General features: G+C 45.8%; 1 protein-coding gene across 1 annotated transcript in view; it reads right to left on the reverse strand.

The window, feature by feature from the left end:
* Positions 1 to 338: 338 nt before the first annotated feature.
* Positions 339 to 21,274, reverse strand: part of LOC144822592 (CD5 antigen-like) — a 510,246-nt gene continuing 489,310 nt past the window's right edge. The window contains exons 6-7 of the mRNA XM_078680312.1: positions 4,330 to 4,362; positions 339 to 859 (exon numbers count right to left, since the gene is read on the reverse strand). Coding sequence (XP_078536438.1) covers positions 339 to 859; positions 4,330 to 4,362 — 554 coding nt within the window. The remainder of the gene's footprint in view (positions 860 to 4,329; positions 4,363 to 21,274) is intronic.

Below are 21,274 nucleotides of genomic sequence, written 5' to 3' on the forward strand. Positions count from 1 at the left end.
TGCACCTGACCCTGGGCACACTCTCTAGGTCGCTGCTGCTGGCCATGGGGCTCCGCAGGTGAATATTTCACAGGGGGTCTCGACTCCCCCTTTTCTCTTTCTCTCTAAGTAAGATGCTGTTGTTAAAATCAGAAAGAGGCACAGAATCATTTGTGTAACTTACTTCTAGAAACAAGTATTTATCTTTTTTATTGAATAGATTTACTATTTTCTGCAGTTTTATATCTTTTGTCAAAGCAATAATTTCATTGTGATCAAACAGGTGACCTCATTCGCATCAACAGATACAATAACAATAAAAAACTCTTTTTCACCCCCCGCAGTCCGCCGGCGAGAGATTACTTCAGAGTAACGCGGACTCCGGGCCCCAGGCAGATGAACGGATATATCTTCTCTTTGAAGGTGGCGGTGTGGGTGTAGATGTGCTGCCGGTTTGTAGCGCCGTAGAAGGACACCAGCCCCTCCTCGTAGTCCACGAAAATCCCCCAATTGTCTGTCTTTTTTTTTATAGGGTGCACTTTACCAGTTTCATCCTCTACATTCAAAATTGCACCTGTTTTTTTTACAGCCCAGGCGCCACCCTTAGCTGCACCCATTCTAAGGAAACGTCTTTCCACTGATGCGCTGGCGACCCCCAGCTCCCAAGAGACTGTGGCCTGGTGTTTCCCAGAGAGAGCCACCGAGAGCTGCCAGTACCACCTCCCCGCAGTCACCCCCGTGGACCCCAGCACGCAGCCGTCTGTCACATGTCTGTCCGGACGTTGGGGGGCAGCAGCAACGAGGGGGGCAGTCACTTCCTTCCCATCACTGCTGATGACGAGGCGTTTACCTGCTGTCTTCGGATCCACCGCCAGGGGCGCTGCGGAGAGACAGAGGAGATCATGAGGCCACTCACACAACTGCTCAACACAGAGAAAAACATTGAAAAGAGCCTGACAATGACGTCACCGGAGAACCCCAAACTAACGGATGCCGTCCCCTCCTGAGGTGTGAGAGACAGATGAGTGTAGAGGACTGTGCAGCAGGTGCAGTGGCACCGGTACTGGCTAATGATGCTCCGGGACTAGTGTATTGTGTGCAGAGGCACAGCTCTCAATGGTGCAGCAGGTGCAGTGGCACCGGGCCTGGCTAGCGATGCTCCGGGACTAGTGCACTGTGAGCAGAGGCGTCGCTCTCAATAGTGCAGCAGGTGCAGTGATCGCCTACCAAACACTTAGATTCCATACCACTATAGTGCTAGGGCCAGTACCGAGTGTGTTTGATGCACTTTAAACTTCAGGACAAATCTACAAACAGGTTTTTGCTAGAATCAGAGACAAGTTCCACTAATCCAGATGTGCTGCAGGTTGGTGTGGAGGGGGGGTATGCGCTGCACACAGAGAGCCAGATGGGAGAGGTGTGGCGCCGCGGCCAGGGCGGCTGACGCTGGAATCTGGGGATCAGGGTTCGATCCCCGGCTCCGGCGGCAGGTTAGCCCAGCACCATGTGACTCTGGGCAATAGCTCGCTTAATCTTCCCGACGGCCCCCAGCGCCTAGAGACCCTTACGGGTGATTGTGCGCTTTACAAATGTGGATTATTATTATTATTATTTTTATTATTATTATTATTATTATTATTATTATTATTATTATTATTATTATTATTATTATGTATCATACCTCCATGCAACGTAACACAGCAAGACACATTCTTGCGCTGCATGAAAAGGGCTTGGCAGGCATGTGCCACATTTAACATTGTATGTCGCCCTCCTGCCCTCTGCTTGCACTAGCGTACCATGTGCTGCCTTGCACCGATGCAGACACTCATGTGCCATGGTCCAAGTGTGACCGGGTTGTAAGCAGGATCATTTTTTTGCAGGGTGGGGCACAATCCCTAGAGGCGTTTTCCTCTTCTCATGTGTACTTCGCAGCATATATGGAAAGAGGAAAAATGAGGAGGAATAGCAATATGTCTCCTCATTATGCCTGCTCTGTGGAGGCATAAAGTTTTGGTGCTATCCCAGGCAACATTCCGTCCATCAACTGTTGTTTTGCTGTTCACCCTATGTGGGAAGGGTATGCTCAGACGTGGGTCCCTTGGAGTCAAGCTATCCTGGCTGAAGACGGCTGGAATGCCAGAAACCGGTCCTTGGAAGCTTGTTTCCGGTCCAGGGAAGACATGGCTTGGCAGTTAGGGCTGGACTGTTCCCATGAGGCACAGGGTCAGACTGATTTGCATATGGCCATGTCTGAACTGGGGTGGTGTGCAGTGCACCAAACTATGGATTTAGGCCCAGATCTCTGTACTGGGGGTGAATGTTTAGCCATTGTGCAACATTCCGTCCATCATCTTGGGTGTTTTGCTCATAGAATGCCTCCCTGATGCAGATTTAGGCAAGAATGATGCAACAGAGCTCATATATATGCCCCTTAGCTCTGATGTAAGTAACACTTCCTAAGGCAGACTCTGGAAAATCTGGGAAAGCATCACAATCCTGGAGGTTGCATGAAAATACCCACCCAACACCCATGGAATGCCTCCCAGGCTCAGAGTAAGGCAATGCAGTGATTTGCGTGCATTGCTTTATTCAAACTGTATTAAGCCCAGCAGGGCCACGCAAGGTGGCCTTGCCTGACCTCATAAACCAAGTTTTTGGGGTGCGTCGCTCTTGCCCCACATTACCTGGTGCAAGAATGACAGAACAGTGCTCGTAAATATGCACACAAGTTCTGATGTAATTAACACATTTTAAGGCAGTCACAGTGAGGTAGAATTACTAATATTGTGTGCTGTGATAGCATCACAAAAGTGACACAAATAGGCATATGTACAAGCCCCTAACACAACCATAACAGTGGCGATCTGGGCTTAGCTTTCTTTACAAGGCGGCGTTAAGCCACTTAATGGTGCTTAACCCCGCCTTGCAAATAAGGTCCCCTTTCACGCTATGCTTAGCGGGAAAGGGGTGGCAGTGGGTGTTGCGGTGGGCGTTCCACCACAACACCCATTGATTTTGACTCTGCCCCCTATTTACGGGGGTGGCATAAATAGGAGGCAGCTCCAAAATTAGGACCATATTAAACCTGGTTTTAAGTTGGCGAAACGAGGGATAATGCATTATTTCTCCTCATTTCTACTTTTCCATGTGTGCTGCTTTGTCAAGCACACATGGACAAAGCAAAATGCCATGGATTGTTTATGTACAGGAAGGTGTCCCTTCCGGTACATAAACAATCCTTGAAAACAAAAACCATTTTGCGACTTTCATGTGTGCTGCACGAAGCAGCACACATGACAGTGATATAATGGCATTATAGGATTGTTTATGTGCTGGAAGGGGGACCTTCCTACACATAAACAATCCTCCCCTGCATGCAGACACCCTTGCACTCTGGTGCCAGGGTACCTGCGTCGGCGCTATGCTGCTAAGTGCCATCGCAGCGGGAAATGCAAGGCCGCACCACATTCTTCTAAATATGGTGCAGCCTCTTTTTTCAGAAGTGGCTGAGGGAGATGTTAAGCGAGGAAGGCTAACACCTCTTTCCACCACTTCCTTGTACATATCCCCCAAAATGTTTTTTCCTTATTTACTTTCTAGCACAAAGCTAGTTCTGCGCTGGAAAACCATTTGAAAGTAATGCAAAGCAGTGCTTTGCATTATTTACCTCCAAGGGGGTGTTCCATGGGTGGTGCCCTGGTGTTACCATACAACCACCCAAGGTTTCTGATACTAAAACCCTATTTACTATATGAAGTAGACAGGGTTGTGCGTCAAAAAGTAGGTGCTATCAAGAGTGAAGGCGTTTATGTCTCTTTTTTCTGCCTTTGCATGTGTGTTGCAATGTACAACACAAATGCAAAGTGGAAAAGTTTGAAAGTTAATCTTAGCATTGCATTTTGTACCGGAAGTGTATCCTTCCAGTACAAAACCTATGCTAGATCACCCAGGCACACTTGCACTATGGTACAAGGTCTGTACGTGGCACATGGCTGCCTGATTGATCACCTGTCCTAGAGAGAGGGGAGGCGAGGGCCACATTTCTGTAAATATGGCCCTCTCCTGCTCTCTCCTTTTCACTCAACACAGCACAGCATGTTTGGGTGCTGTGTTGCATGATAATTTCAAACATCTGGGCCGTTGTGGTGGGAAAGTGATCACCCACCCTTCTGATCTGTAGATAGATCTGTCTAGACAAAGAGGGTTCCTAATATATCTTTTCTAATATATCTCTTCTGTGTAACAAGTCACACTTGTTACATATGTTTGTGCATACTGCATACTGTACCAGACAGGAAGAGGACTGAAGATATATATTCAAGGATGCAAAACAACTTAAATATGTACCTTTGAAGACTGTTGGGTCAAAAACACGACTCCCTGAAAGACAAAGGAGATACAGAAGGAAAATATTATTTATATGCATTAATCAGCTCTATCCTTGTGCTCTCCTGCGCCACTGCCCTTCTAGGGAGGCATCCACGGAGGCATTACCATATGTACCACCCTCTCCACCAGAGACCGACATTGAAAAATATGCATCCAGTGGTGTAATGAAATCAAAGCCCAACACAAGGTCCTGTCTACCTCTCCTAACGCTCATGCCTACTAGTCATGTCTACCTCTCGTGTCTACCTCTTATAACGCTCCTGGCTACCTCTCATTTCTACCTCTGAGGTATATGTCTCATGTCTAACATGACGTCCACTCCCAACTCTCATGTCTACCTCTCATAAATCTCCTGTCTATATTTCATGTCTACCTCCCATGACTACCCCTCATTTCTACTGCTCTTGTCTACCTCTTACAATTCTCATGCTTATCTCTCATGTTTCTCTTGTGTCTAACTTTCATTTCTACCTCTTACAACTCTCATGTATACCTCTCTTGTCTATTTCTGAAGAACAAATGCCAAAACCCCTGACAGGGCACTGAATTGTTATAGATTGTTAGACCTGGCACCTTGGCGTGGGTCTCCCCTCCATTTTTGCTGTTGCCTCATGTGTTTTTGATGGTGTTAGATGCTTTGGGCACTGTGCCACTGCTATCCAGTGCCACAGTGCGAGTGCTCCCTACTGTAAATTGATGTATTGATTAGTAGTTCTAGGATTGAATGTTTGTGTTACTTGTCAGACCCTAGTCTAGTGCACCGAGTGTGCCCAGGGCGTGTAAATCCAAATGCTGCTGGTGGGCTTGCAGCACTGGTTGTGCTACCCACAGAAGCGGCCTTGTAAAATGTGTCTAAGGTCTAACATTGCAGAGCCTGCGTGCAGACTGGTACTGTCATGCTAACTGGGCAAGTGCACCCACTTCTCAGTCCCTAAACCTTCCCTTTTCTTCATATCAGTCACCCCTATGGTAGGCCTAAGGGCAGGGTGCATTGTAAGTATAAGGTAGGACAAGCCCTGATGTGTGTGGCATGTCCTAATAGTGAATTACAGCCATTTTTGTTTTTCACTATTGCAAGGCTAACTGTTCTCCATAGGCCAGAATGGGCTGCTAGATTATTACATGTTTATAATCCTAGCAGACTCAGAGAACATGGTAGCAATTCGAGTTTAGTATGCCTGGACTCAGAATAATAAAATACATCTTTTAGTGAAGTTTATTTTGAAATTCTGTGTTTGCAAATACCACATATAGAAAGTAGGTATTTGCTTGCCTACAATTTGAGCCTGCCTCTGCGGGGTTGTGTATTCCTTTATCTGATTTTGTGAGTGACAGGGCTGGGGGATTCCAGGAGACAGGCTGGGGCAGCCTGGTGGTGAATAGGGAGATCTGCATCTGGATGGGAGGGAGGAGTTGCACCTGGGACCTGAATAGGCCTGGGCCTTCCCTCTACAATGTCGGCTCCACTCCCTGTGGTGTGTCTAATGTCTCTGCCCTGCACACTGAAAGAAGAGTAGGAAGACTGCCAACAAAGTGCTCCAGGACTGTATTTGCCTTACACAATGCTGGCTCCGCCTCCTGTGGGGCGTCTGATGTGCCTGCCCTGCGCTCTGAAAGGAAAGGAGAAGTCTGGTAAACAGAGTGCTTCAGAACTGGCTTGAACTGAGCACAGGCCCTTCTCCCCTCAGAGAACAAAGGACTTTGGGGTATAAATATTGGGACCTAGATCCCAAGAAATTAGATCACTTCTGGATTTACAAGACAAAACCTCTGCTAAGGAGAAGGAACCTGAAGAAACTAAGGAGAGAATATTACCAAGCTGAAGTTCTGCCTGGGGGATTGGCTTGCTGTGGTTGCCTGACTGCCAGAGAGAGGAGAAAAAACTTTGTGGACTTTTCTTTCAACTTGTGCAAAGATCTCCAAGGGCTTGGAAGAGAGCTTGCCCCCTGACCGAAGTCCCAGGACCAGTGGAGTTCACCTGCCTTAGTGAATTGCTGCTGGAAACAAGTGGCTACAGAGGCAGGGAGCTGGGACCGACTCTCCCGACCTGCCCGGTGTCCTGTAGGCACCGCATCAAGCAATGTCCGCCTCAAACGACGAAAGCTCTGCGCTCACTGACTTCGTCCTGATGCCGTCACCGAGCCGTAGCCCGTACCACGACTTGTGGACACCGCGACGTGCAACGCCTCGCTACACCGTCTCGTACTGGTCTGACCGACGGGGTCTCTGCTGCTGACTTCGAGTCCTGTGACCGCACCGGAGTTGGGTACCGCCTCGCATGCTTCGCGATGCACCACCCGACTTGCACCGCTGACTGGACTGATCGACCCCAGCTTCCAAACTCCAGCTCCCGACATCGCCATCGCCATCCCAGACGGATACAAGATCACCCGGAGGGACCGCGTCAACCAGACTGGAGGAGGCATCCCATCGTCCACAAGAACACCACCCGCATCACGACCTACTCCGACGACACCCTCACAGCCGCCGAACACCTGCACTTCCAGATCCACACCGACCCCAAGACCACCCTCAGAGGCACCCTCATCTGCAGACCACGCACACAATTCAGCGAGGACTTCGCCGACTTCATCAGCCCACAAGCCCTCCCCTCCTCTGACTACATCCTCCTCGGTGACCTCAACTTCCACCTGGAGAACAACAATGACCGCAACACCATCACCCTGCTGGACAACCTCGCCAACCTCGGACTCAAGCAACTGGTGAACACCCCCACCCACTACGCCGGCCACACGCTTGACCCCGTCTTCTCCTCCAGCAAGGACATCTCCTTCAGCCACGCCACCGGACTCCACTGGACAGACCACAGCTGCGTCCACTTCAGCTTCAAAAGGATCACGACCCACCACCACCCGCAACAGATTCCCCACAGGAGCTGGAACAAGATCACAGCCGACCAGCTCACCACATCCCTGAGCCAGAACCCTCCCGCCAGCTCAGCGAACCCCAACCAAGCCACCAACGACCTCACGAGGTGGATCAGCAACTGCGCAGACGACCTCACCCCACTGAAGACCCCCCCGCCAGACCCGGCACCAAGAAAGCATCCTGGTTTACCGACGAACTCAAGAGCTCCAAGAAGTACTGCCGAGCCCTCGAGAAAGCCTGGCGCAGAGACCCAACTACATACAACATGACCACCCTCAAGCTTGCCACTCGAAAGCATCACCAGCTGATCCACGCCACCAAGAGAACCGCATTCAAGGAACGCCTGGACAACAACGCCCACTACTGCAAGGAACTCTTCAGCATCATCAAAGAGCTCTCGAACCCTAGCGCCGGAAACAACGACATCCCTCCCTCGCAAGACCTCTGCAACTCGCTCGCATCGTTCTTCCACAGCAAGATCGCAGACATACACAACAGCTTCAGCACACCACCACCCTCCACGCCTGGACCCCGGTTAACACCGAAGACACCATCCGAACGATGAACTCCATCCACTCCGGCTCCCCAACCGATCCCTGCCCTCACCACATCTTCAACAAGGCCGACTCCGTCATTGCACCCCATCTCCGGGACATCATCAACGCCTCCTACGACACCGCCACCTTCCCAGAGAGCTGGAAGCACGCCGAACTCAGTGCCCTACTGAAGAAACCATCAGCGGACCCCGCCAACCTCAAAAACTACCGCCCCATCTCGCTCCTTCCTTTTCCTGCCAAAGTCATCGAGAAGACCGTCAACAGACAGCTGTCCGCATTCCTCGAGACAAATGGATCCCTCGACCACTCGCAATCCGACTTCCGGGCCAACCACAGCACCGAGACCACCCTCATCGCAGCCACCGACGACATCCGAACCCTGCTCGACAATGGGGAAACAGCGGCCCTCATCCTCCTGGACCTCTCCACGGCGTTCAACACGGTCTGCCACCGCACCCTAGTGCAGCGCCTCAACAACATCGGAATCCAGGAGAAGGCACTGGAATGGATCATCTCCTTCCTCACCGGAAGAACACAGAGAGTCCACCTCCCCCCGTTCAGATCCAAGGCCACCGAAGTCATCTGCGGCGTTCCACAAGGATCATCACTCAGCCCCACGCTGTTCAACATCTACATGATCCCCCTTGCGGCCATCTCACGCCAACACAACCTCAACATCATCTCCTACGCCGACGATACCCAGCTGATCCTCTCCCTCACCAACTACCCCACCACCGCCAGAACCAACCTACACGAAGGGATGAAAGACGTAGCCGAATGGATGATGAACAGCCGCCTGAAACTGAACTCAGATAAGACGGAAGTCCTCATCCTGGGATCTTCGCCCTCCGCCTGGGACGACTCCTGGTGGCCCCCTGCCCTGGGCAGCGCACCCAAACCAACAGACCACGCACGCAACCTGGGCTTCATCCTGGACTCCTCCCTATCCATGACCAGACAAGTCAACGCCGTCTCCTCTTCATGCTTCAACATCCTACACATGCTACGCAAGATCTTCCGGTGGATTCCCACCGAAACCAGGAAGACGGTCACCCAGGCCCTAGTCACCAGTCGACTGGACTACGGCAACTCCCTCTACGCCGGAACCACAGTCAAACTCCAGAAAAGACTCCAGCGCATTCAGAACGCCTCAGCACGCCTCATCCTGGACATTCCCCGACACAGCCACATCTCCGTACACCTGAGAAACCTGCACTGGCTCCCCGTCAGCAAGAGAATCACGTTCAGACTCCTCACCCACACACACAAAGCTCTCCACAACCAAGGCCCAAGATACCTCAACGTCCGTCTGACCTTCTACACTCCCACCCGCCAGCTCTGATCAACCAGCCACGCCCTCGCCGCCGTCCCCCGCATCCAAAGAGCCACAATGGGAGGAAGATCCTTCTCCTACCTGGCTGCCAAGACGTGAAACTCCCTCCCCATCCACCTCCGCCTGACCCAAGACCACCTCTCCTTCAGGAAGCAACTGAAGACCTGGCGGTTCGAGCAGTAGCGAACCCCCCTCACCCAAGCGCCTTGAGACCATCCGGGTGAGTAGCGCGCTCTACAAATGCTTTGATTGATTGATTGATTGATGACTCTTTGGTGTCTTCTCCTGGGATTCACTCAGCACATGCCGTCATGGCTCTTTTATAACCAATGGCCAGGCAGCTTCATGGTTTTAATGTGTACAGTTTTGTGAAACGTTGAAAGGTGGATCTTGGAAATTAAATAGTTTTTCCCTTTTCCAAAAGTATACATCAAACTTGTCCTGTAAGTGAGGTAGGTAAGATGGTTGATAAAAGATGAAGAAAGATCAGGTATGGAACATCTGGTTACTTGTGGAAAGTGGTTGTATTTGTCAAAGCCTGTTTTTTATGTTAGAAATCACCTGTGCATCACTTTAATTTGGAATGGTAAGCACCTACTTGATGTTGACAAATTAGAAGTGTATAAAATCATAAAATATTTTGTTCTCAATAAAACCAGAACGTTTAATAACGAACGTATACAGCCCGAGTCAAACATGAACTAGTTAGTGATAAGATGCACACGTTTCTAAAAGAGATATGAAAAGAATTAGCTGAAGAGATATGAAATACCAAAGGAGACTTTTGCTCAAACCAGTCTTTTTGACCGAGGGTGCACGCAATGCGCACAGGCATCCATTATTTGCTTTACTAGCCGGTCCTCAGTGGCATTGGGGAGATAAGCCAAATGTGTGAAAATTTAAAAACAGCAGCTCTCTCAATTTAAGACAACAGCACCCCTTCAGGAGCATAGACAGACTAGGCTATCGTTAGAACCAGTATAACAAGTTCCTTGCCGACCATCCTGAGAGCTTTTATTGGTTTTATTGTATAGCATAAATTTTTTATAAATTTCTATTACAGAGGGGCTGTAATATGCACTTTGAATCCCTGCCTATCCTTCCCTTTTTTATCGAGGTATGCTATTTACAATAGCTTTTAGTAGCTAAAAATTAAAGATTTGATTTTGATATGAAACACAATTATGCAAGGAACCAACTTACTTGTAGAAGTACAAATATTGTGAAAACAGAGTGCATTTTTCATTTCACAACTTAAAAAAGAAACATGGGCGTGTCCATCCTATGCAGCAATATCAGTATGAATTATTTACATATGAATGTAAACTATCTATGCGGAGACAACATCATCCGATGTTCGTGGGACAAATTACTAGCTCGTAAGTAGATTCCTGTAGGTGGCAAGCAACTTTCGAAAATAAGTGATTTTCGTCAAATCGTGGAAAGAATAAAATGATACTTCAGTCACTTCCCAGGTAATGTGAAGTAGTGTTATATTTTCTTGTTTTTTTCTTATAAAACGATTCACCCTTAAACATTCTTTTTAATATGGAAAATGCTGCATTTTAGCACATATTGGTCAAATTTAACTAATATATAAACAAATCTACAAGGGTGCAGTCAGCATCTTCCTGGATTCTCAATTTGAAGTTGGACGAATGGTTGAGTGATTCTCAGGGACTACACTTTTCTTCCTGTAACTTAAATTATAAATAGCTGCAATTTGCCAATGTAAAAATGGGAAAAGAATTGAACAGGGTGTACTCCTAATTATAAGGGCCCACCTACTCCCCATCACAACATCTGGATCTCTTTAATCTGGTGTCAGTGAAACCCCAAACATAACCTGTTCTATGCATGGAATTTCCTGCTATGTATGTTTCTCCCAAAATAAAAATAATCTTTGCAAAGCCCTCGGCTGCTACTTCGGACTGTGTCTGCGCTATATCAAATATTCAAAATCAATATTTTTGTTACCATCTTTCTCTTAAAATATCACTGTCAATGAATTCTGTTTCTCACTCAAAAAGTTTATATAAATAAGTTTATAAGTTTATGTAAATTTTGCTCTGTCATTTCGCTTTTTTGCCCATGTACGTTTCCTATTGTTCCCCTGTTTTTTGTTATTTGACTAGTTCATTCATCCTCTTTTGTATGGTTTAAGTGAGGGGTCGTTCCACTTGTTTTGTTCTGCTTTAGAATATGCTGTAGAACCTTGCATGGTCATTCTGTGGTTATACTGAATACGCAGCTACCTATGTTATGCCATCTAATAATGTAATAACTGCACTTTCACAATTGCTTTATTAACCTTCCTGCTTTCTCAAATTTGCTAGAAAATGCATGATTTTTCTTCTTTTTTATTAAAAATTTTCTTGGGGGGGTGACCTCCCCAAGCCCCCCTTTTGGGGTTCGGGCTCGCTCGCTGCGCTCGCACGCTACGGTGCTGTATGCAAATCACTTTGCGCCCCACCACTTTGAAATGTCACCCACCGCCCCAGCGCTCCTGTGCATGAAGCATAATCTTTTCTCGCTCCCCTGGCGCTAACCATGTGGAGAGAAAGCAAAGAGCTTTTAATTACCAATCAGAGAGCTGCTAATTCATTTTAGATGCTTCTTGCCTCGCATTTCGTATCAGATTGACAGCAGGGGCTCTGCGCAGACCGAAATGTGTCTAGATCTCAGAGGAAACAGGGAGCTGCGAGTTTTCTGGACAAAAATAAAACCGCTACTTGACGTTAAGCAGTGGGATTGTCTTGAGATTTTATCACGAGAATAGAGCTCCGTAACTATTTATGGCATGTGAGGGTGATTAAGACAGGTTTGTTTGGACGATATGGCAAATGTACAGTGTTCGAACAACAACAACAAAAAAACATTACGAAAGTACAACAAGTAGTTAGCTCCAGCTGACTGCATCGTGTCATTTCTGTTGCACCACCCCCCATTTTAAAGGTAAAGACTAGGACATTATCTCCTATTTATATGATATATTTTTAATAAAGAACGCCGTTTTGCATGGCACACAAACAGCACAGGACGATTCCTTTAGCAATACAATTATATTGTGTAAGCACAGGGCAAAATAAAGCGGATGAAAGTGCATGAAAAGCGCTACCTGTGAATACACAGAAATGGCTCATCGACGAAAATGGCATATCGTCAACCACGGTGACTAATAGTGGTTGACCGTGGGGTGGCTTCTATTTCCCTTTAATTTGGTAATGTTTCATGTTCTAGTTGTTTAACATCTCTCTGGGTAACTTGACAGGTAGCATTAAGAAAATGTAAGTTATGGCAACACAGTCTTTCTTGGGATTCGATTGTTCATTGTTCTGGATGGTACTTTGTCATATTTGGAATAAATAGGTATCTTTGCACAGTGAGGGATACGCCTGGAATTAAGGGCATTCGCAAGACGCAGTCTCGTTCACACCTGTGCTCCACTTTTGTTTTATATGGATCTGGGTCCGCATCTGGATGCCCTTGAGTGCAAACACAGAAGGAAGCTGTACCTATGTTTTTCTAATAAGAAAACTATATACAGCACATATTTTACATTATATAGAGAAGTCTGTGGTTGGCTGCTGCTGTATGGACACAATCTTGAAACAGCTTCCACCAGAATGTAGCCTTCTCAGCCATCACCTGCCGTGTACACGGGCCCACTGGGCCAATGGAAGCCCCGAGGAGAGGCCAAACCTCTTCTGTAGGTTGACAAAGTTATGTGACAACAAAAGGCACTTGAGTAGGAAAGAAAACAAAACTGTGCAGCATATTATGTGATGAAGGGCAAACTACACAATGTATAATGTCACATTATTGTTACACTATTCTCAGTTCTTCACAGACTGACACGTCGGTATCTTACAACAACCATTCACGTCTAGAAGAGCTTATTCGCAATATAACTCACCAACAATTAGCAATGTATACTTTTGTGCAGGCGCAGAAACACTGCTCAATAGTGTGCATTCTACCTCTGGAGTGCGACAGATAGTGCAAATCCTATGCAAGAAGGCACTTGGCGGAAAACAAGCCTACATTTACATGCATTTACAAGAGTTTGACCTATCGGCATTGTAAATGAAAATGCTTTTTATTCATGTGTTAATTAAAAAAAAAACGTAAATAAAAGGCATTGTCATTTACTATGCTAATAGCTTAAACTCTGATAAATCCGAGACCTATTGCATTGCAAATGCTTGTTAATATTTATAAGCCACCCATAAGGCAGGTCTATTGATCCCAAAGGCAGGGTGCAGTACACTAATAAATAGAACATGCTGTTTTACATGTTCTAACAGTAAAAAACCCAAATTGTCATTTTTTGCGTAGAATGACTATTAACCCATCTTGCAAGTACAGGGTTACACGCCGACAACTCTGCTGTTCTAAGGTCTGAATGAAACCACTACATTTAGCAATTCAAGGTTTCAAATGAATTGTTGCATTAGGCCTAACTTGATACCCAAGTCAAATTAAATGTAACTTTTAAGTAAATGGCAACTTCAGAAAACTGACACTGTTGCTTTAAATGTTCTAGTGACGGTTGATGGACACAAGTCAGTCTTCTGACTTTTCAGGACGTCGTCATCAGTCGGTAGGGTGCTTGGTAGCCCATTGACCAGTAGTTGGTAGAAACTTTTGACTGGGCATACCTGCTGTTGCTAGGGCCGGGCTTTGCTCCGCTCTCACCCTTTGGCCGGGCTTGGCTCCGCCGAGCCCCTTCGTCGTTGCTGCACCTGCAGGCCGGGCATTGCTCCGCCTTCCATCTCGGTCGGGCTTGGCTCCGCCGAGCCCCTTCTAGGGACTTCAATTCCCAGCTGCCCCACCTGAGGCAAGGACAACGCCTCCATCATTGCGTCGCGCCAGGAGGCGCTTAAAGGGCTGACCGGGGCCGAGTGCCCCTTGTAGAAAATTTTGACTGGGCATACCTGCTGTTGCTAGGGCCGGGCTTTGCTCCGCCCTCACCCTTCGGCCGGGCTTGGCTCCGCCGAGCCCCTTCGTCGTTGCTGCACCTGCGGGCCGGGCATTGCTCCGCCTTCCATCTCGGCCGGGCTTGGCGCTGCCGAGCCCCTTCCAGGGACTTCAATTCCCAGCTGCCCCACCTGCGGAAAGGACGCTGCCTCCATCATTGCGTCGCGCCAGGAGGCGCTTAAAGGGCTGACCGAAACCTCGTCCCGCGGGACGCGGGTGGGAGCGCGCCGGGAGAAGCCCAGGACAAGGGCGGGCCGTCTGTGGCCGTCAGAGGCAGAGGAGGCCGGGCCGGGCCACGGACTTTGGCTCTTCATCCCCTGGACCCTTCTAAACTGTGAGACATATCATCTAAATATTTATTTTACGTATTATGGATCCTGTCTGACGCGTATGAAATAGTAGCAACTTGTGGGTGAACCTTCATAGTTGCAACCGTATTTGTGTTATTAAATTTTGAAGTGCCTGGTATAGTGATTTAACCACCTCACAATGTCTAAACTTAGATCGGCAAAAATACCGACTGAGACTAGGACAATGGGCAATTATTTAGTAAAGGTGGTTAGCAAAATTAACAAAGAAAGGCGCCTCTCATTAAACCGGGATAGCCCATTGGTCTCACCAATAAGAACGCAATCCCCTCTAGCTTCCCCTGTAACTTCCCCTGTCTCGATGGGTAGAAGCAATGAAGACTTGATTGGAATTACTATTAATGATATAAGTCCAGAACAAAGGCAGGAAGAGCGGGAAGAACTCCCTGAAACTACCCTGTGTTTGTCCCCGACACCCTTTCTGATGCCCTCTCCAGCACCGTCACCGTCACCGGTACGAAGAGTAGTGAGGGCTGTCAGGAAGGCACCTGGTAAAAAGGGGGAGGGGGGAGGAAATCAAAAAAGACTGGGTCAATATCTACTAGCTCAGGGAGTGCAACTGAGACCACAAATGATGTCGAGTTGACCAACCTGCTTCCCGCCCATATTGAGCTATTGGCAAGCATTATTGAATCAAAGCTCAAACTTATAATTAAACCTCTCGTGGTTAAATTAGAACAGGTCACACAAGAGGTATCTAGATTAGGAGGTCTCTTGAATTCACACCTAAACCTGCCTAAAACATATACGTGTCCCAAGGCTGGTAATAACGTAATAGGGGTTGCAGGTACCTCCAGTAAGGGGGAGAATAGGGCTACACATACTTCACAAACTTTGCGAGCCACTCAACCATCATTGGTGCCACCCTCCAATCTAGTCCCACCCCCAGCACCAGAAATTCAACCTGTTCCAAAGAATCCTGGTAGCCAGAATAACATAGTCGGGGGGAACAATGGTGGGAGAAATGTGCCTAAGAGAAGAGCTCCAGTTAATCTTCCCCCAGAGTGTGTCCCATATACAGTTGTATTAACTAACGTCCCTGAGGTGGATTCCTTTCTTACTGACCCTAGGCTTGAAACACACGATGCCCTAAAAAATAAAGCATTGGCGTGGCTGAGCAGGAACTGTGGTTTTCCACTCGCCTTCTCTAATGACATAATTTCTACACGAAGAGTTAGTTGGATTGGAAATTCTAGGAAGAACACTAGGGGGGAGTGTATTATTGTAAATTTTAAGTATCCGCAACACGTTGCCACAGTCCTATTAAGAGCAGCTTCCTTACCTATAGCGGATAACACTGTATGTGCACGGCCTCTTGGGTTTTTCTATAACCATCTCATTAATATCCAGCCGTCACTATCTGATCAGCCCAATCCTCCTGTCTCATCACATACACGGGGTTTTGCTTGTTGTTCGCAAAATATATATCAACCTACAAACAGACCCGATCCATATTGTTCACGGTTGGCTAGGCAGCACAATCAATTTGATTAAGCCCTACCTCTAACTAATCGTTATACCCCCTTATCTTCACTGGAGGAAAATGATTGACTGTCAAGTGAATGCAGGAATAAAGCCCAGTCTCCACCACATAGTTTCAGAATTGCGACCTGGAATATTGCGGGCATTAAGGCGAAATCAGGAAATGAACTCTGGATTAATTCATTAAAATCTTTTGACATTATTGCTCTTCAAGAGACATGGGACCAGTGCAATAGCTTCTCTTTGGACGGTTATAGTCATTTTTGCATTCCAGCCACTAGTAGGGCCGCAGGTAGAGCGAAGGGCGGTCTACTAAGTTTATTTAAACTTGACATAAAGGGCACATTATCTCAGTGTACTTCAGGAAGCGAGAACTGTTTAATTACTGAACTATCTACCCCGGATAAGACCAAGATTTTATTTATACATTTTTATAATTCTAATGCTAATGAGTGCACCGGTTATAATTTGGATGTACTGGAAAAAATGTTGTCAGTCTATAGTGTAAATGTGAATACTTTTGAAATAATTTTCCTCGGGGATTTTAATATTCACCCGTGCAACCTACAATGTGCTAGTATCGAGGAAGATGCCCCTCCTTATTCTTCACCTATTCACCTGGAACATTCTAGACGGGGGGAGTATCTAGAAAATGTCCTGGCTAGATGGAACCTATATGAGTCAGGTTGCAGGGATGGTGGTTGTAGGCCTCCTACATTCAAGGGAATAGATGATGGTACTATTATTGATTATATTTTTATGTCTTCTTTTTTGTTGTGTAAGGTTTTAATTTATAATACAGAGGTCTCGGTCTTTAGTGACCATAACCCGGTGTTCATGGAAATAATATCTAAGGATCTATTTTCCATGAAAACGGTCACACTCAGAGACGGCCTAAACTTGTCTGTTAAAGATCAAGGTCGGAGGATAAAATGGACAAATATAGTCCCTGAAACTTTTCTGCTAGAGGTTCTGGACAAAGTCGAGGATGAGGTGGCCGTATGCTTAGCAAATAGGGGGCAAAATAAAGAAGTGGTTCTTGCCTTTGATAACATCTGTAGCGAAATTAACCGAAGTCTACTTGCTGGTCCAAGGCAGAAGACGCATTACGGCAAGAGATGGTTTAATAAAATATGCTCCAAGGCACACGGAAATTTACTCAGTGCTCTGAAGGCCACTCCAAAAGATCGAGCCCTAATAGTTAGTTTAAGAATTGCGCATAAAAAAGCCATTTTAGCGAGAAAAAAGAGTTGAAAGATGACGCTTAAGCCCAATTACTTGACCCAGAAACCCTAAAAAATAGTGGATTATTCTGGAAAATAGTAAATCAACCATTATTCTCGGGTGAGGAGAATTCCCCACTTGAGGCTAATATTCCAGATGAGGGTTGGATAAAACATTTTAGTAAAATATATTCCGACCCTAGTAACGAATCTCAAATGGGGGACATCACTTTCTTCACCGAGGGTTCTATTGTAACCTTCGAGGTCGCAGAAGTGGAAAGAGCATTAGATCTGACCCAAAAAAACAAGGCTCCAGGACCCGATAGGGTTCCTGCAGACGTGTTTAAATGTGCCCCAAAATTTTGGTCAACGGTCTTGTGTAATGTTTTTATTGTTCTAACCCATGATAACATACCGTCCTCATTGAAAAAATCGATCATCATCCCGGTCTACAAGAGGGGAAACAGGCAGGACCCCTCTTGTTATAGACACATCTCCTTAATTGACTCTTCAGTCAAAATATTGGGACGGGTCATTTTGTTTAAATTAAATGAATTGGTGAATGATAGAGGGGTCCTATCAAATATGCAATATGGGTTTAGACCAAAGAGGAGCACACTAGATCAATGTCTTAACCTGCATCTTCTAGTGAATAAATATACCAAGGCCAAGGAGGGGTCCATGTACCTGGGGTTCATGGACCTCTCGTCAGCTTTTGACCTTGTAAACCGGTCAAAGCTGTGGAAAATTCTACTCAAGTCAAAAACCACTTTATTCGATTTAGTTAAAAATCATAAAAGCATGCTACAATCAAAAAGGGCAATTCAATTTCATGAGAATTTATACAGTACGATGACATGATTTGTACAAGGATTAAAAACAAGCATTAAAATAAGTTACAGGGTAAAATGTATCATATCTAGAGTAAAAACAAACAGTTTAACATCCATCACATCACAGTCCCCAGTGCTACATTTTCATTCTCCTTCTCCTGATCCTGACAGCTGCAACAAGATAATTAGCCACAATAAACATAACCAAGGGTGATTCTAGCAATTGGAGATACAGGAAAGCTGGTTTTGCCTGTATAAAATCTTTACCCTTAAGCAAAGGCACCAAATACTTCTGTCTTGGGGTATTATAAAATGGGCAAAACAGCATAAGGTGCATATTGTCTTGTAGTGAGAAATTATCACATTTACACACAGGTGCATCCTCAGGTTTATACCAGCCGAAACTATCACAGAGGACCATATAAATTTGGTTAAAACGAAATTTAACCAGGAGCCACCTGTGAAAAGGAATGTTTACTACAGCAAGGTATGGTTGGATAGCTAAACAGGTGATCGTCATGAAATGGGCTCTGACCGAGGGCTTGCTTAGTTGATTTGCCTCCCGATCCAGACTCTTCAATTTAAGGAAGTTATGCTTGACCCATTCTACATCTGCTTTTTTTAATCCCGAAGGACAGGAAAATAGCTCAGGGCGTCCAAGATCTATTGAACACTTGTGAATATATGACAGCCATTCGTTTCGTTTCGTTTCAAAACTTTATTCGATTCAAAAAAAGAATCATAAAAGTCAAACAATTACATTTACAAACATAATTTAGAATTCATTTAAAAGACAATTTTAAAATTATAACACTAAACTAAACTAATAAAATACATTAATTAATATGATCACAGTTGTAACCCATAACTTTTTCAATCAAATTAGGTTAATTCATAAGTTCTTCATACCAGGGTATACATTAAAGGACAGAGAAAGAAAATCATGAAACAACAATATACATGAGCAAAAAGACAAGTTCTAGGAGCCGGAATTACCATACCGTTTTCTAATCAAGAGTGACACTCGTATGAAATTTAACATTGCACAACAGACACCAGATGAAGACAGAGATAACAGATGGTCATAACCCTCTTTATAGTTACATGGTCGTTTTCCCTTAAGGATCGGCTTAATAAACCTAGTTCTCGGATCCTTATATAGGGAGCAGAAGAGAACAACATGCATCGTGCTTTGGCTATCTTTGTTGTTACAGGGACAGGGGGGCAGTCTCTCACACCAGCCCCCCTGTTTAGGAAACGCAAAAAGAAAATGCAAGATGTGTAACCTAAACCTTGTCAAATAGAATCGCCATTGCACATGATTTGTAAAGGTTAAATAAAACTGGTGCTGTAAAGTAACCTTAAGAACGTGAGGGCTGACCAAAGAGTGCACAAGTGAGGATTTCCAATAACTTGATTTGATAACAGCTTTAATATCTCCCTGAATATTTTCGGGGTTGTCAAAAATGTCACCCAGACCTATTTTATGGAGTGTTTCGTTAACATAAGATAGCCATGGGATCTGTTTCATGTTTGCCAGTTTTAAACAGTCCCGGAGGATATCTCTAGAAAGCTGTAAATCCTCTGATAACCATATTTTACCCTATAATAATAAGGGGGAGAGGCAAATGGTGTCACTCACATGACTCAGACCTATCTCATCGTGGGCAAATCTATTTGAGGAACTTGATGGAATAGCCAATACACGCTTTAAAAATTTGTTCTCCATAGTTTGTATCGTGTCAGGGCTTTCGGTCCCCCAAACCCCTGCCCCATAGGTAGCTACCGACAAACATTTTGCTTTGTACAGGGTTTTTAGATGTGTAACAGGTTTTTGACCTAGTTTGCCACAGAAACGAAACAGACCTTCAATAGAACGACTGGCACTCTGAACTCGAGTCTTCATTAACGGGGCCCAGCTTAATTTGTTATTGAAAAGGTTTCCCAGATAGTTAAAATTTTCAACCTTTTCGATGGTGGAGTTATTTACTACAAACTTTCTGGTTTTGGTACCCTTTGGGCCACAGACCATAGCAAAGGATTTGGTGAAATTTACCTTCAGGTCTAGGTCCAACATGAAGTTGTGGAAGGCATCAAGACAATGCTGCATACTGTTTCCTGTGAGTGTCATTAGTACCGTATCGTCGGCGTAAGAAAGCATTGGTATGCTCCTGCCGTTGACCTTTGGAAAATCATGGCAGTGGTCCAGCAAGTATTTTTCCAACCCATTGGTGTACACTAGAAACAAAAAGGGGGCTAATATGCATCCTTGGCGGACGCCCTCAGTTGAGGGAATGGACTTAGTTTTCTCTCCCCCTGGCCCGAACCTTATGGCTACAGTGGTTGATTCATGGAGTCTACGGAGCAGGATGACCAAGGGTTCCTCGAAACCCATAACCTCCATCATTTGCCACAGCTTGCTCCGACACACAGTGTCGAATGCACTTGAGAGATCCATGAAGGCAAGATAGATGGAAGAATTCCTTGCCTTCATGTATTTCCCTATGATCAGAGCCAGGTTCAGGCACTGTTCGACGGTACCTTTGCCTTTTCTGAACCCATATTGGGAATTTACAATAAGGCCCACCGAATCTGCCCATGTTTCCAGTCTGGCTAAGATGACCCTACCCAATATCTTATACGATGCGTCAATTAATGAGATTGGGCGATAGCATCGGGGATCAGATCTATCGCCCTTCTTGAAAATTGGCACCACTACTGCCTCCTTCCATGATGTCGGAATACGGCTAATAACAACTGCTCTAAATACATTTAACAAGAGAGGGGCCCAAACCTTAACATTGTGCTTAAAAAAGTCCAGAGGCACTAGATCAGGGCCGGGTGCTTTTAATGGTATGCCTTTCGACAGAGCATCTTCCACTTCTTGCAGGGTGAGTGATGAACTCAGGGACAAAGAGGATTGAGAGACCACCAATTCCCTAGGATCTCCTAGTAATGGTTCATTAGGTAAGATTCCATGTGGGTTAAAAATATCCCCAAAATGTGATTCCCATGTTTCACATGCGATCTGCATCACAATATTGTCCTTGCCATTACTTATAAAAAGGGGGCGATTAATAACTTCCCAAAAAAGCCTGCTGTCCTTCAATTCCGAGGCCTTTTCTAGATCTTCCCAGGCTAGGTTTTTTAGGTCCAGCTTCCTTATTCTTATGGCTTCTTTATAGGCCAGTCTAGATGCTCTAACCAAGTCTATATCCCTAGGTTTTTGTTTTAATGC

This window comes from Lissotriton helveticus, chromosome 3_1, assembly GCF_964261635.1.
Source record: "Lissotriton helveticus chromosome 3_1, aLisHel1.1, whole genome shotgun sequence".
Classification (NCBI taxonomy): Eukaryota; Metazoa; Chordata; class Amphibia; order Caudata; family Salamandridae; genus Lissotriton; species Lissotriton helveticus.